Source organism: Camelina sativa, chromosome 3 (genome assembly GCF_000633955.1).
Source record: "Camelina sativa cultivar DH55 chromosome 3, Cs, whole genome shotgun sequence".
Classification (NCBI taxonomy): domain Eukaryota; kingdom Viridiplantae; phylum Streptophyta; class Magnoliopsida; order Brassicales; family Brassicaceae; genus Camelina; species Camelina sativa.
The window spans coordinates 9,121,485-9,137,201 of record NC_025687.1 but is presented as its reverse complement, the minus strand read 5'-3'; the positions used below and the strand labels follow the sequence as shown (position 1 = coordinate 9,137,201).

The 15,717-nt window shown below is 38.4% G+C and overlaps 3 protein-coding genes and 2 pseudogenes across 3 annotated transcripts; 1 reads left to right on the top strand and 4 right to left on the bottom strand.

Moving 5' to 3' along the window:
* On the bottom strand, positions 979–5,220 carry LOC104776128 (protein FREE1-like). The gene is made up of 10 exons (XM_010500141.2): positions 4,086–5,220; positions 3,732–3,818; positions 3,509–3,640; positions 3,278–3,409; positions 3,064–3,129; positions 2,864–2,974; positions 2,567–2,659; positions 2,425–2,458; positions 1,659–1,726; positions 979–1,224 (listed from the first exon to the last, which is right to left on the bottom strand). The coding sequence occupies exons 1-10, from the start codon at positions 5,106–5,108 to the stop codon at positions 1,147–1,149; spliced, it is 1,824 nt and encodes a 607-aa protein (XP_010498443.1). The 5' UTR covers positions 5,109–5,220; the 3' UTR covers positions 979–1,146.
* On the bottom strand, positions 5,603–6,746 carry LOC104778794 (protein FREE1). The gene is made up of 2 exons (XM_019239838.1): positions 5,724–6,746; positions 5,603–5,641 (listed from the first exon to the last, which is right to left on the bottom strand). Exons 1-2 carry the CDS (start codon positions 6,744–6,746, stop codon positions 5,603–5,605), a joined length of 1,062 nt encoding a protein of 353 aa, XP_019095383.1.
* Positions 7,267–9,194, top strand: LOC104776127 (annotated as a pseudogene).
* Positions 9,458–11,633, bottom strand: LOC104776126 (rac-like GTP-binding protein ARAC5). The gene is made up of 7 exons (XM_010500139.2): positions 11,231–11,633; positions 10,738–10,825; positions 10,519–10,628; positions 10,351–10,414; positions 10,137–10,201; positions 9,982–10,047; positions 9,458–9,877 (listed from the first exon to the last, which is right to left on the bottom strand). The coding sequence occupies exons 1-7, from the start codon at positions 11,327–11,329 to the stop codon at positions 9,779–9,781; spliced, it is 591 nt and encodes a 196-aa protein (XP_010498441.1). The 5' UTR covers positions 11,330–11,633; the 3' UTR covers positions 9,458–9,778.
* The window catches only part of LOC104776125, a 3,803-nt pseudogene continuing 1,271 nt past the window's right edge, over positions 13,186–15,717 (bottom strand).

Genomic DNA, 15,717 nt, shown 5'->3' with positions numbered 1-15,717 from the left:
AAAAGAAAAAAAAGCGGACAGAAGCATGTGGTTTAGATGGTTATAAGAAGATGAAACTTGTCTCTCATGGCTTCTTCTCATTCACACACTTTGAACTTTCCTTAAATTCAGTAATCCACTAACTACTTTCATTCTCAATTCATCATACTAGCTAAACTATAAGAACACAGTTTCTACCAATAACAACTCGAACAAGTACAACCACGAGCCTGAGGAAGAACAAGTATCGGGTTTTTGAAACGTTTGCTAATACTTAACCTAATCTAATAAATTGAATATGGAACGAAAGCTTGAAAGTTTAGTAACACCACTGTAGCACTAATTGATTCCAGTCGGAGGATTTGCAAATACAATGCAAGAAGACCAGGTCAGCTTGAAACAGGACATGAACCTAGTCAAAATTCTTATTGTGTACTTGGGAAATGGACCGACAATGCATGCTGAAACTGAAAGTACAACAGCTCTGTTGCAGTGTCCAGTGTGATCCGCTCTGTTTCATTATTGTACAAGGAGTAGAGTTAATGTTGCTCCGATCGATCCAAAAATCACTTAAAACTGGAAATTACCCACGAAAAACCACCATCTTACTAATATCAAATTAAGATTTATGGACTTTTTGTAGCACTTAATTCATTTCCACGGTGCCACCATGATCACCACCATAATTTCATATCATGGTAGTAAAATGGATAATGAACAACGAACTGACTGGACTACATGTTAGTGGTCAGAGAAATTGAAGCAGCGAGTAATNTAAATCTTTAAACTTATAAAGAACCCAGGAAGATTAGCCCACCTGTAACTTCCTAGCGAGGTCCTCATGGCTCTGCGCGTTCGCGTTCCTGCTAGCGGATTCCTTGGCATTACTCAACCTTTGTGACACTTCTGCCTGCACATTCAGAAACAGATTCACATGAGCAGTCAGACTTTTTGAACTGAAAGGCATAAAAGACAAGATACCAATACAGATTCACNTCATCACTCAAAAGACTTTCATATACACACAAAGGGGAAACAACATCCACATGAGACAGGACAAGAACTTATTTTGGTGTGATCCAACACAATTCAATAACCAAATGACCAAACCCCATAATTTTAATTGATATATATGTATATGTCAAGCAAAAAAAGTGGGTTGGAAGATCAATGCGCGCTAACGAGGAAAGGGTTTTGGCAAACTCCGCACTCGATGGTCTCTGATCCTGAGATTGGAACTTGGACCTGAAATTTAAATGGCATTACTCTCATAATCGCATATATAGATGTTTATCAGGAGACTCTACAAACAAGCCAACGTCAAATTTACAACTTGCATGAACTAAACTGTTCACAAGATTAAGCGACAATCTCCATGATCCAATTTTAATACAGTCACATCAACCTAGCTGCTTAATAGTAGGGCTCGCACGAGTAACAGTTTTATCCTCGCCTTTATGAATAAAGAAACTTAACAGGTGAGTCCTAAAATTATGTCAGATAAAGAGAGCTCATAGATGCATGGTAAGACATCAAAACTCATCTAACTATTCTATTTCGTCAATATATTTGCAAGATGATCATACACACCGACACAAGTGATTATACTATGAGGACCCCCCTGTTTTACTTATTCTATAGAGTCCCAATATCATACAAAGAAAGACTAAGGATCTAACCTGTAAGTGCACTGTGCATGTTGGACAAGCTACTTCTTTCATCCGCCTTCCGGATCCTTCCCTCGAACCTGTTATGATCATTCCTATCATTGTCAGTATCCATAAAATACCAGAAACGATTACCAAAAGCATGAAGTATGTGGTGAATTACCAGATGAAGACTTGCGGTTTCTCTCCATTTCCTCCTGTATCAAACATATCCGCCATCAGAAAACAACTACACAATTTGTGCCAGATACTAACTAAACTTGTAAATCTTTAAACTTATAAAGAACCCAGGAAGATTAGCCCACCTGTAACTTCCTAGCGAGGTCCTCATGGCTCTGCGCGTTCGCGTTCCTGCTAGCGGATTCCTTGGCATTACTCAACCTTTGTGACACTTCTGCCTGCACATTCAGAAACAGATTCACATGAGCAGTCAGACTTTTTGAACTGAAAGGCATAAAAGACAAGATACCAATACAGATTCACTTTTAAACCAGAACAAATAACCAAGGTTCTCCATGATAAAGCTAGATCAACACATTCTCACGAATTCATGGAACGTTATTCCACAACTTAAATAAAAATGAGTAGATGGATAAGCATACCATGCACCGGTCACAAACACGGACTTGGGGAGCATTCTCCTCAGCAGTGAGAGCAATCCTGCCTTGAGTACACTTGTCACAGAAGACGTCACCACAGTTCCTGCAGTGGTGCTGAAATATAAAATAAAAATCCATAAGGTTTGTGAGTTCCAATNATGAAGTATGTGGTGAATTACCAGATGAAGACTTGCGGTTTCTCTCCATTTCCTCCTGTATCAAACATATCCGCCATCAGAAAACAACTACACAATTTGTGCCAGATACTAACTAAACTTGTAAATCTTTAAACTTATAAAGAACCCAGGAAGATTAGCCCACCTGTAACTTCCTAGCGAGGTCCTCATGGCTCTGCGCGTTCGCGTTCCTGCTAGCGGATTCCTTGGCATTACTCAACCTTTGTGACACTTCTGCCTGCACATTCAGAAACAGATTCACATGAGCAGTCAGACTTTTTGAACTGAAAGGCATAAAAGACAAGATACCAATACAGATTCACTTTTAAACCAGAACAAATAACCAAGGTTCTCCATGATAAAGCTAGATCAACACATTCTCACGAATTCATGGAACGTTATTCCACAACTTAAATAAAAATGAGTAGATGGATAAGCATACCATGCACCGGTCACAAACACGGACTTGGGGAGCATTCTCCTCAGCAGTGAGAGCAATCCTGCCTTGAGTACACTTGTCACAGAAGACGTCACCACAGTTCCTGCAGTGGTGCTGAAATATAAAATAAAAATCCATAAGGTTTGTGAGTTCCAATATGGCCAAGAACTTAATTAAGATTGTAAATGGCGGGAAAATAATACCCTTCGTATAAATGCACCAAAATCTGACCCACATGATGTGCACTTAGATACAGCTTCATCAGGGACCTGACAGCAAAAATAACATAGAGTTAGAACAATATAACCACAACAAAGCAAGTACAATAAGAATAAGGATGCAACTACTACCCTAGCCTTTTACTTTTACTAAAGAGAGTTATGTTTTTTTCCAACAAAACAAAAAAAAAAATCATACCCAATGATCTTTCTCCTCGTTTACAGGCTTTATAATGTTCATCCAATCACCCAATCCTTTTTTCTTCTCAGCAGATTGTTCAACCAGTTTTGCAGAGGCAGGAGGCCTGCTACTTCCGCCAATCTCCTTGGCCTAAAACCCACCAACAGACAAACATCAGATTAGTAAAAGGAAATCATGATAGAATTGGCACATAGAGTTAAGAAATATAAAACTAGTCGGTTTATGAACCTGAAACATTGCAGCGGTCACTGTGTCCAGAAGGGTGTTGGTGGTGTAACTATTTGATTGCAGTCTGATACGTTTAGCATCAATGTCTACCGGAGTCTTCGACCAGAAAGCCAAAATAGAAGAATCTAGTTTCTGAAAGAAAATATTTAAAATAGATATAAGACTTCCAGCCACGAAAATGGGACAACTTAAGTCTTAAAAAGAAGGTAGATCGTATTCTTACTTCACATCTTGTGATGTTCTCAAGAGGATATATCCTCAAAGTTCGGCTAGTACTTGGATCAAGCATACGGAGACCATCTAAACCAATCTGCTAGCACAAATCAGGTAGCGGATTAACTAAAAACAGTTTGGGTTACAAAAAACCCCATAAGCTTAAACTAAAAGCAGAGTAAACAAGTTTTTGTTCCTCCTTGCATGAACTTCAAAAAATCCCATTACCATTGAAAATTATATTTATGATCCATTCAACTTGTAGTAATACGAGTACGGAGTCTACATAATTCTCACATCCGTCTAAATGATCACAATCATTGAGTTTTAGTAAGATTAAGGGAACTTGGATTGGGGAGATTACCTGGCAAAGAACATCTGTTGTGGTTTGTCCGTAAGTCTCAGCCAACAATTTGACACGAAACTTCTGAACACCACCAGTGGAATCTTCCTGTACATCAGCCTTGGGGACAGCTCTCACGATCTTAGCAGAATTCGAGCTAACAGAGGACTCTCTCCCTGATGAGAAGCTAATGGATCGTCCATAATCATCGAACAATGTCGAATTGGACGATTTCGGTGCAGTTCCACGAGAACCGTATGGCTCAACTTTGCCTCCTTCATAAGCATATACGCCATCGCCATATGAAGAATCATCAAAAGAGGGATAACCTCCGCTATCAGATCGTTTCCCATATAAATCAGATCCTAAATCTGATCTGCTCCGCTCGTAACCGCCATAACCAGATTGATCAAACTTCACAGGCTTGTCGTACGGTTTCTCGTACGAAGGAGGTACGGATGATCCTCCACCAGTGTAAGGAGGTGCAGAGTACAAGGATGATGAGTAAGGCGCAGGATTAGGATTCGGAGAAGGCGCAGGCGCAGATGAAGGAGGAGGCGCATGAGAATAGCCAGTGGTCTGATGCTGATCATACGGTGAGTAATACGTCGGTTGCGTGGTGGTGGATTGCTGATACGGTGCGGTAGAATCAAATGATCCGTAAGATGATAGAGGTGGTGGATGATTCGTGGGCGGAGGCGGTTGGTTGAAATTAGAATATGAATTAGGGTTTACGGACGGAGGAGAAGGAGGAGGCGGTTGTGATGGTGGAGTGAAGGAAGGAGCTGAAGGAGGGACATGATCAGAAGAGTTTTGCCCATACGGAGTGTAATTCTGTGAATAGTTAGAGTAATCGTTCGAACCGTAACCGCCTGTGAACGGTGGCGCTGATGCGTACGTGTTCCGAGAAAGATCGGTGGGGGCAGCGGCTATTGGCGCCGGCGGAGAGGGATTGGGATTGGGGTTAGGAATAGGATTTGGGGTAGGGTTTTGAAATTGAGAGTACTGGTTGTGATAGTACGGATTGTAATCTCCCTGTTGCATCGTTGAATCGGTGATTTGAGTTTACGTCGGCGATGGTTCGATCGGAAGAGGAGGAAACGATGACGACGAAGAAGAAGATGAAAGACAGATCGAGTCAAGGGAATATTTGGTACGGGAAGCATTGTATGTGTCGCGAACTTTTGTAATATTTATTTGAATACACGTGGCGTTACGATGAGCCGTTGATTAGAAGTAAGATATGGTTTAACGCGTGATTGCTGTGTTTTTTTTTTTCTATGCAAGTGTCGAGATACCAAGTCGGATTAAGCGAGTTATGTTGGGCTTTGGGATAGATTATTGGGCTTTTAAGTTTGTTAAGCCCAATAATAATGTTAAGAGTAAGAAAGACGCAAAAGGATATAGNGGTAGCGGATTAACTAAAAACAGTTTGGGTTACAAAAAACCCCATAAGCTTAAACTAAAAGCAGAGTAAACAAGTTTTTGTTCCTCCTTGCATGAACTTCAAAAAATCCCATTACCATTGAAAATTATATTTATGATCCATTCAACTTGTAGTAATACGAGTACGGAGTCTACATAATTCTCACATCCGTCTAAATGATCACAATCATTGAGTTTTAGTAAGATTAAGGGAACTTGGATTGGGGAGATTACCTGGCAAAGAACATCTGTTGTGGTTTGTCCGTAAGTCTCAGCCAACAATTTGACACGAAACTTCTGAACACCACCAGTGGAATCTTCCTGTACATCAGCCTTGGGGACAGCTCTCACGATCTTAGCAGAATTCGAGCTAACAGAGGACTCTCTCCCTGATGAGAAGCTAATGGATCGTCCATAATCATCGAACAATGTCGAATTGGACGATTTCGGTGCAGTTCCACGAGAACCGTATGGCTCAACTTTGCCTCCTTCATAAGCATATACGCCATCGCCATATGAAGAATCATCAAAAGAGGGATAACCTCCGCTATCAGATCGTTTCCCATATAAATCAGATCCTAAATCTGATCTGCTCCGCTCGTAACCGCCATAACCAGATTGATCAAACTTCACAGGCTTGTCGTACGGTTTCTCGTACGAAGGAGGTACGGATGATCCTCCACCAGTGTAAGGAGGTGCAGAGTACAAGGATGATGAGTAAGGCGCAGGATTAGGATTCGGAGAAGGCGCAGGCGCAGATGAAGGAGGAGGCGCATGAGAATAGCCAGTGGTCTGATGCTGATCATACGGTGAGTAATACGTCGGTTGCGTGGTGGTGGATTGCTGATACGGTGCGGTAGAATCAAATGATCCGTAAGATGATAGAGGTGGTGGATGATTCGTGGGCGGAGGCGGTTGGTTGAAATTAGAATATGAATTAGGGTTTACGGACGGAGGAGAAGGAGGAGGCGGTTGTGATGGTGGAGTGAAGGAAGGAGCTGAAGGAGGGACATGATCAGAAGAGTTTTGCCCATACGGAGTGTAATTCTGTGAATAGTTAGAGTAATCGTTCGAACCGTAACCGCCTGTGAACGGTGGCGCTGATGCGTACGTGTTCCGAGAAAGATCGGTGGGGGCAGCGGCTATTGGCGCCGGCGGAGAGGGATTGGGATTGGGGTTAGGAATAGGATTTGGGGTAGGGTTTTGAAATTGAGAGTACTGGTTGTGATAGTACGGATTGTAATCTCCCTGTTGCATCGTTGAATCGGTGATTTGAGTTTACGTCGGCGATGGTTCGATCGGAAGAGGAGGAAACGATGACGACGAAGAAGAAGATGAAAGACAGATCGAGTCAAGGGAATATTTGGTACGGGAAGCATTGTATGTGTCGCGAACTTTTGTAATATTTATTTGAATACACGTGGCGTTACGATGAGCCGTTGATTAGAAGTAAGATATGGTTTAACGCGTGATTGCTGTGTTTTTTTTTTTCTATGCAAGTGTCGAGATACCAAGTCGGATTAAGCGAGTTATGTTGGGCTTTGGGATAGATTATTGGGCTTTTAAGTTTGTTAAGCCCAATAATAATGTTAAGAGTAAGAAAGACGCAAAAGGATATAGAAAAAAGGGGGGCTTTCAGATGACGTAGCAATCTCGGACCGAGCTTCACGGAGAAGATAATGACGGAAATAGCCCTTTAAAAAAATTAGGGTTTTCACATTGATTCTTCACAAAAACGTAAGCATAGGCCGAGTCGGCGGATCTGAGTGTTTCACGCGTCTTTAAATAGGACCTTACCCCTGACCCTTTATTTTCTCAACCGCAATTGGTTTTATCACCTTCTCTTTCTCTCGTCGAAGGCAAAAAAAAAAAATTAGGGTTCCCTTCTCCGTCTACCCCCGCTTCGATTTCGATTTGATTACGTGCCCCAAAGAAGGTTCCGTACGCGTGGATCTGGAACCCTACCTTAGGTTCGATTAGTTCTGTCCGAATTCGATTACTTCCTGTCTGTTTTCTTGTCCGTTATTAGATTCGATCTGAGAGAGAGAGAAAGAAGAAAGAAAAGAAAAATTAAAGATGTCGCGTTATTTCACAACCCCACCGCCTGTGTATGCGAGGAACTGGGCGAACAGTCAGAACTTGGTCGAATCGACTAAGGTTCGTCGAGCACTCAAGTTCTTGTGATTGATTCGCACCGTCTTCAGTTCTCCATCTGAACATAGCTTTTCTATGTTCGGCCGGATTTATAATTTTCCTGATGATGATAATATCCTCTTTGTAGTTCAATGGTTAGGTTGCATATAAGTTACTGATTTGTTATATAACTGTAGTCATAGATCTATGAATTTACTCTATAGCCAATTCATGATTTAGCTTATTGAATTCCCTATTATTATTATGTAACGATATCGTGTAAACATGTATGTTGTTTGGTTTTGGTCTTGGTCTTTGAATCGTATAGTCAACTATAAAGACGTGTTGTAGATATGTGTTTTGACTTGTTAACGTTTTGTTTGTTTTATGATTGAATGAATGATGTTACCCACGTATATGGGTTTCTGGTTGTTACCTGATAAATCCTTCCTCTAGTCTAAATCCTTTATTCTGATGGATTATAAAGATCGAAAGAGAAATAGTCTCTCAAAAGGTGCATCGGAAAGAGAAGAAGGAGAAAACGAAAGATAAGAAAGAAAAGAAAGTAAAGGATGAGAAGAAGTCCCTTAAACTATATTTCCCTGCGAAGCAAGTCTCGGACGAGTCTGAACAGCTTGCGAAGAAGTCCCTTAAACTATATATCCCAGCCAAGCAAGTCTCGGATGAGTCTGAACAGCTTGAGAAGAGTTGTTTGACGGAAGAACATGAGCAGCTTCATCAGATTGGTTATTTGTCTGATGGTAGTCAGAACAGTAGGAAGAGAAGCAGGGAAACTTCTCCTGCTGTTGTTGAGAGTCAAATTAAAGGTTTGTGTTTTTTCTTGATTGTTCAGTTTTCTGATTCTTGCATTTTGTTACATGTGCTGAAGTTTTATACATTTGATGATTTGCAGCTGCGCCTGTATCTGGTAACCCACTCCGGATACGTTTTGTTTTAAAGAAACCAAAAGAAACTGAGTTTGTACCTCAAGAGGATCGTGTTTGCTCCACTTCAGGGACTGAGAGACTCATCGAGGTACCAAGTTCTGTCTTTCTTCCAAAGACCTGCGACCATGATGTGAATCTGCTCTCAAGCTCACTTGAGAGTGACAAGATTACAATTCCTTCTGAATCAAAGAAGAGAAAGAAACATAAGAAGTCGGCAAAGAATCTCGGTACAGTTCATTATTTGATGGATGGGTTCCTCCTTGTCTGTCCTTGGAGGAGGATAATAGCAACAGCGATGACTGGCTTTTTGGAACAAGTCGGCAAGGTTCTTCCAAAGCTTCTATCAAGAGTGATGAAGACATGATCATCAACTTGCAGACTTCAGGAGAAGATTGTTCTTCTTTTCCTAGAGCTCGGTTTTTGTCTGAAGTCGGAATTTTTGCATTACCATATACAGTCCCGTTTTAATTCCCAAATTGTTTTGTTGTTTTTTCAGCTGTTATGACTAGAGCTTAGCCTTAGCCCTTAGCTTGTACATAACTAATTGTAACAATCACAATGATCTATATAATACTTCAAGATCTCTGTAATTTTGAAACTAATAATAGATTATACTTTCGACTTATATAATCTGCTACATAAATTTCTACAGCTGGAAGCTATTGGGTAAATTACAGCCGTCTCAATTAACTGTGCAGCCTGAGCAACCATTACAATAGGATCGCTTGAAAGCAGTTAGGTCTTCTTGAATGTACTGGAAAATAAGTTGACAGTAAGAGTTGCCAAATTGCTTCATTATATAGTTGATCATCCATCTGTGGAAAGATCCCAATCATAAATCTAAATCAGATCAAGTGCATCTACAAATGGGGGACAGAAGAAGAGAACAGCTTGAAAACAAAAGGCAATAGTAATTAGATTCATATGTTTATACAAAATGATCCCCATCAAGAACAAAAGAGAGATTAGTCTACATAGCAAGAGTAGAACACACCAACTCTCTTACTCAGTGAACTCAAATGATTCACCAGCAAAGAGTAAAAGACACAACAACACAGCTCATTTTAGCAACTATACAAAAAGCTACCCGAAATGTCTCCCTTCATGTCGAAGCTATCATATTAAATTGGGGACGAATCAAATAGTTGAAAATCATCTTCTTCTTCTTCTTCTTTTTAGTTGTTTACCTAGTCTTAGTGATTGTTTTCATCACAAGAACACGCATCGGTTCTTGTTCTTTTTCTTCTTTTTCTGCTTTGGTGGCTGAAGCACCACTTTTATGGCTGCATCAAACACTGCCTTCACATTCTGCAGAAACCCCAAAACGAAAAAAGAAAAACAATGTCAGCCTCTTAACAAGAATCTATGCAAACAGTAGAAACAAAAAAAAAAAAGCAATTTGTTAGGTATACCTGCTGTGTCTTAGAACTACATTCAATGTAGACAGCAGATCCAATCAGTTTCTTCAGTTCCTCTCCCTGAATCATTCATAACAGCCTTAGATAATAATCCATCAACAACCAATCATGGTGAGAGTGTGAGACTATCAGTTTAAGAAATGAAGTACCTGATTTGTGGTAATTGGCACTGCACCTGGATGATCTATGAAGAATTGCTTGTCATCTCGAAGGTCTGCAAATACCAGACAGAATTTAAAAATCCCTCATGACAATACTAATTTTGTATGAAAAACTTTGTTGGAGTCGAAAGATATGCATGAACAAAACTTAGTCAAAACAAATGATTATTAGTTCAAGTCAGGAAAGAGTTAAAAAAATTACCGAGTTTAGTTCCAACGAGGATAATGGGAACACCGGGAGCATAATGCCTGAGCTCAGGAATCCACTGAAAGAGGGAAAAAAAAAAAAATCAGATTTAATTTCACTCATGACAAGTTATATATACTGTATTGGATAATAAGCAAAAAAAAAAAAAAAAGAGGGAAAGACCTTCTTGGCAATATTCTCATAGCTAGCCTTGCTAATGAGAGAGAAAGCAAGAATGAAAACATCGGCACCACGGTAACTCAGAGGTCGTAACCTGTTGTAGTCTTCTTGACCTGTTTTGGGAGAACACCACAAACACACAAACAAAGTCAAGAACCACCCGAAACAAAAGAAAGAAAAATTCCCAATGATGAAACAAAGTATTCAAAAATAATGAATTACCGGCTGTATCCCACAATCCAAGATTGACAGTGTTGCCATCAACAACCACATTAGCACTGAAGTTGTCGAAAACAGTTGGAACGTAATCCTGCAAAGTGCAAACCAATCACAAAGGATCAATACTAGATTTTCAAAATGTTCAAACAAACATATTAAGAGGCTAAATAAATTCTCAGAATCAGCAAAAGTTCTCTACGAGAAATTGATCAACTTGTAGTATACAGCTCGTAACAGGAAGACATGATTTTTGAATTCTTGTATGAGAAGACCTAAATTGCAGCAATCTAAACACCAAATTTGAAATTTAATTTTGCAGATGACCTTGCAAACAAAACATGGACAAATTGATTTGAACTTGTGAATCCACCATAATTCCAAAAAGGTTCTTCGAGTGGATTCACTATAATCTATCTAGTATCGGGGCGACGAGCTCAAAACAAAGATAGAAGAAAATAGAAACAAAAGAGAGAGATCGAGAGAGAGATTTACATACAGTAGGGAAAGTGTTGCTAGTATAAGAAATGAGCATGCAGGTTTTTCCGACGGCACCATCTCCGACGGTTACACACTTTATGAACCTTGACGCGCTCATCTCCGCCGCAAGATCGATCCCCTTTCTTTGTTGCTTCTTCAATTCCTCGACATTTCTCGCTCGCAAGCTTGTGATAAAAAATCCCCCAAATTCAAAAATCGATGAGAAGAGAGAGAGAGAAGAAGAAGAAGAATGTTTTTGGCGGTTGATTGATTGATGACTTTGAGAAGATGAGTTGAGCCTATAGGAGGAGGGGGCGGGGGACTCTACAAATATATCAACAACAACTCTTTGAGGAGAGGAGAAGAAGAGACAGCTAAGAGTACACCAAACCAACAACAACAACAACACCTCCCTTATCAATATCATCATATACACTCACTCCTCTTATTATTTTAATTTTTTTCTTTTTCATTTTTATTCTTTTTCTTTTCAAATTTGAATATCTCTCCTTTCTTTTATGTCACTGATTTTTGAATTTTGAAATGAAGATCTGTGCGTTTTATTAAAAAAAAAACAAAAAACAAAAGAAAAATACAAATGTCATGAATGTTTTTTTTTTGTATTATCTCTTTGTTTTCTTAACCATTTTTACAATATTTAAGTCACCTTATATAACACAGACATCATCTTATAATTTTGTTGATGTTTCATGTCCTAATCAACCACATGGAAGTTTTGAGACTAGTATTTATGGTGTCTTCCGAGTTTTAGCATCATAAACTTTATGGTTTTTTTTTGCATTAGACGACTTAAACCAGTAGTTTTACAAAACCATCTTTTTTTATTTTTTTTTAGTTATTGAAGTTTTATTATTTAACCTCAGACCAATCATATTGGTAAATTTATTGCTAATCCATCTTATCCTCTTAAGTCTTGACACTGACACCTACCAAAACAACATAGAGGAGTTCTATAAAAGTTTGCCAATTCACCATTACAACAACTAAAGTTGTTATCTATCTTTACTTGAACCATTTATCGATAAAAATTTTTATCACCGTACAAGTAGTAGTTGGTGATATATTTTTAAACGTCTCACAATGACCAAATTTTGTTTAGTTTAGCGAATTAGGTTATATATATTAAGACTCCCATTCCCAACTTCTACAACTGCCATATCCTAAATCTCTTTTTTTTAAAACAAAAATTACTGATATAAGTCTCTCGTGTGTCATTAATATATATGAAGGGAGGTCAATTCAAATGATCTAAAAACTAAGATATACGTTTTAAAGTATAGCAAGAAGAAACAAAGATGATGAGATACGAGAACGAGGGAGACTTTTATAGCATAGCAAAATACGGAGAGAGGCATGAATGTAATCTATAATCATTGGATTTGGCAACTCTTACTCACTCTTTCAAGAACGTGCCTGCACGATTCCTAAATATTTTCTCTTTTCGATCCCCTTCGGCTTATGAAACATAGGTGAGGAGAGGTCCAATGGGACGTGCCCAACTCTAACTAAAATTAACCAATAACGATCGTCCACGTAATTGATTGTCCCATCACCTTAATCATAATCACACCAGATGGTAGGCTTGTTTTAATTATTGTCTAATTTGATGATTCTTAATTTAGTCGCTAATTGAGCATCATGTGCTATCTTTAACTTTTTCAGTCCAAGCATATTTATATTTTGCTGGTAAAAAAACGAAACATATATTGAGTTTGCCTTATGAGTTCAGTTCTGAAATTTAGGAGTACAAATATTATATATCAAATGAGTGTTGTAATTTGTTCAAATTTTCTTTCTTTTTCTAATACAGCAACAAAAACAAACATGTGCAAGAAAGAAAAAAAACAAAAATGATTCATAAGATCATAGACATTATGATGATTTATAACCAAATCATGATATCAAAGAAGTTAAGCTTTAGTAGCTTACCAAACTATTCACCAACGAGTGACCATCTCTCTTCTTTTTTTTTAACTAACTCCACTTCTTCTTTTTTATTCAAAATTTTAGATTTTTGATGAATTAAAATCGTTAAACTACTCACCAGAATTCTCTGAGAAAGAAAAAAATAAACTTAACAAAAATCGCTATTTCTGATAATCCAGTAAGCTGCAAAATAAATCAGAAACGCCCAAAAAAAAAATCAGAAATCAGAAATGTCAAAAGAAATAAAACAGTAATTTCTGTGAAACCCATTTGAATAAAAAGGCTTACACGAGACCCATTATGTTTTTATAGGCCTATTATGCTTAAAAATCGAGTCATACCAAAATGCAACTATAAATTTTACGTACATAGGAAGGAAGCCAAACAAAAAAGGTATTGTTTCGTGAACTCTAAACAAAACACGAACCTTTGAGGTCTAAGAAGTTCTCCACTGAAGCTCAATCTGAATCCGACCATTCTTGGAATCAATCAAATGATACTTATCGTTAATTCTCCGATTACTCACCACATCACCAAGATTTATGACCACGTAACCAAGCGTTTCCTGAAATCAATCAAAATGTTCTTAATTCTTACTCAAAGTTGTGATTTTAATGCAATCTTTAATAGGGATTTAAAAAAAATTGTGATCGATCTGGTTTTGTTTCTTCCTTGGGATGAATCAAACCCATTCTTGAAGAAGAACTTATGACTTCAACGTGAAGCTTATCGTTTATGGGAGGCTCATCTAATGGGAACTGAAAATCTTCATCCCATCTTGGTTCTCTGTTTTTCTTCACACGCTGCAAAATCAAACCCAAATGTGTTTCAACAACACTCAGACTTAATGTCTTCTCATCACAAGTTTTGATTTTGAGTTTTAAGAGAAGTTTTAATACCTTTGTTTTACGCTCTTCTCCTCTGAATAGCAAACGAACAGAAGGATTTGTGTGATATTTGCCTTCTAGATCCTCAGCTTCGTGAACTATCACCACAAGCAAGCCACCACCAGAAGGTGTGCCCTCTGGTGCTTTCTCTACTGCATTTGGATCATCAATGTCGTCTGGAATCTCATCATCATTAAAGGGTTTATATTCGACCTCCACAACTAGCTGTCCACGTGATTTCTCGCTAGGTGGCTCGTTTGGCTCCACTGATTTTAAGAGCTCAAGTGTCATGAGTTTTGGCTCCTCTGGAGTAAGGTCTTTTAGTGGTATCACATTCATTCCTATCTTATCATGTTTTCCAACCTGACATATATCAATTACGTTAGGCAAATGATCTCCACAGATATTTACTGAAAGAAACCAATATATATTTACCAAGAGAGGTTTTTACCTGTTCCCAGTCATAAACAATGAGCTGTAGTTCTTGGCTCTCTGGCTCTTTGACAACTAAATCAAATTCTTCGTTCCATTCAGGATTCAGATTGCTGTGTTTAACAACTGTCTTTTTACCAGGAACCTTGTCTCCAGAGAGTGTTAATTTCACATAAGGGTCTGATCCGCCCAATAGATCTTTCTTCTTAAGCTTTATTGCCTTTATGACCTTCACACTAAGCAATCCCACAGGTTTCTTCATAGCTCTGCAGATCGTGCAAATTGACATTTAACAAATATTGTAAGAGCAATAGAAGTGAGACATTGACCCCAAAAAAAAAAAGAAAAAAACTTACTTAGAAGGATCCATTATTTGTACATTCAAAGTCTTTGGCCATAGGTACATGTTTCCAACCTGATCTCTAATGAGTTCCTACAATAGGAAGTGATTCCAAGAAACAGAGTTTTAGGTCTGAACAAGAATGTTTGTTTAGATGGGAAGGTAAAGCAAAAACAGCTTTGAAAAAGTCATACCTGGACAAATCGGTATAAGCCAGGAATCGCCATTACATCTGCACCTAGTAACTTAAGTCCAAAATCGACTTGTGGCTACATAAGAAATCACATGTTAGACTCTCTTGTTTTGCAAGGTATTATACAAAAAAAGTTTTGCTCCTTTAATTTTTGGGTTATACCTTATCCATAAGAGAGACAAATATGTTGGCAAAACAGGGGAAAGATGGAACTAATGGCTTCAGAGTGATCCTTGGAGTAGCATAAACTAGCAAATCAACTACCTGAACAGTGGCTTTTAACCCAAATGCTTTGGCTACAACAATGATATTAGGGTTCCCTGCCCATTTCACTGACAACTCCATGATGATTTCTTTGTCATCAGTTGCATAAACTTTCATTCCTGCAAAGGATAGTGAGAATCAAAAACAAACATATGGGAAGAAGAATCTTGAGAACAAGAATGTGTTATCTATGAGTAACACAGGGTGAAACCTTGGAAAGTTGGTGGTAATGAACCCAACGTGAGCATTTCAAATTCAACTGAATCGATTTTGTAGTTTGGAATTTGCTCAGCCATAATGGGTTTTGCTATTGACTTTGCCATCTTACAAATGGCCTGAAAAAGAAAAAGAAAAAAAAAACATTAATTACAAGAAACAGTGTTTCACAAGTTACTGAATACTGAAGATCAAAGAATTTTTTTTAAAAAAAAAAAAAAAAAAAA

Excerpts from the sequence above, each read along its gene's own strand:
- LOC104776126 (XM_010500139.2), bottom strand. The coding sequence starts at position 11,329 with ATGAGCGCGTCAAGGTTCATAAAGTGTGTAACCGTCGGAGATGGTGCC. Across the intron at positions 10,629-10,737 it reads TGGATTGTGGGATACAGCCG|GTCAAGAAGACTACAACAGG; the intron begins GTAATTCATTAT and ends CTCCCAAAACAG. Across the intron at positions 9,878-9,981 it reads GTAGTTCTAAGACACAGCAG|AATGTGAAGGCAGTGTTTGA; the intron begins GTATACCTAACA and ends GGGTTTCTGCAG.
- LOC104776128 (XM_010500141.2), bottom strand. The coding sequence starts at position 5,108 with ATGCAACAGGGAGATTACAATCCGTACTATCACAACCAGTACTCTCAA. Across the intron at positions 3,641-3,731 it reads AGAACATCACAAGATGTGAA|AAACTAGATTCTTCTATTTT; the intron begins GTAAGAATACGA and ends ATTTTCTTTCAG. Across the intron at positions 3,130-3,277 it reads ACGAGGAGAAAGATCATTGG|GTCCCTGATGAAGCTGTATC; the intron begins GTATGATTTTTT and ends TTTTGCTGTCAG.
- LOC104778794 (XM_019239838.1), bottom strand. The coding sequence starts at position 6,746 with ATGCAACAGGGAGATTACAATCCGTACTATCACAACCAGTACTCTCAA. Across the intron at positions 5,642-5,723 it reads CAACAGATGTTCTTTGCCAG|ACTCCGTACTCGTATTACTA; the intron begins GTAATCTCCCCA and ends AGAATTATGTAG.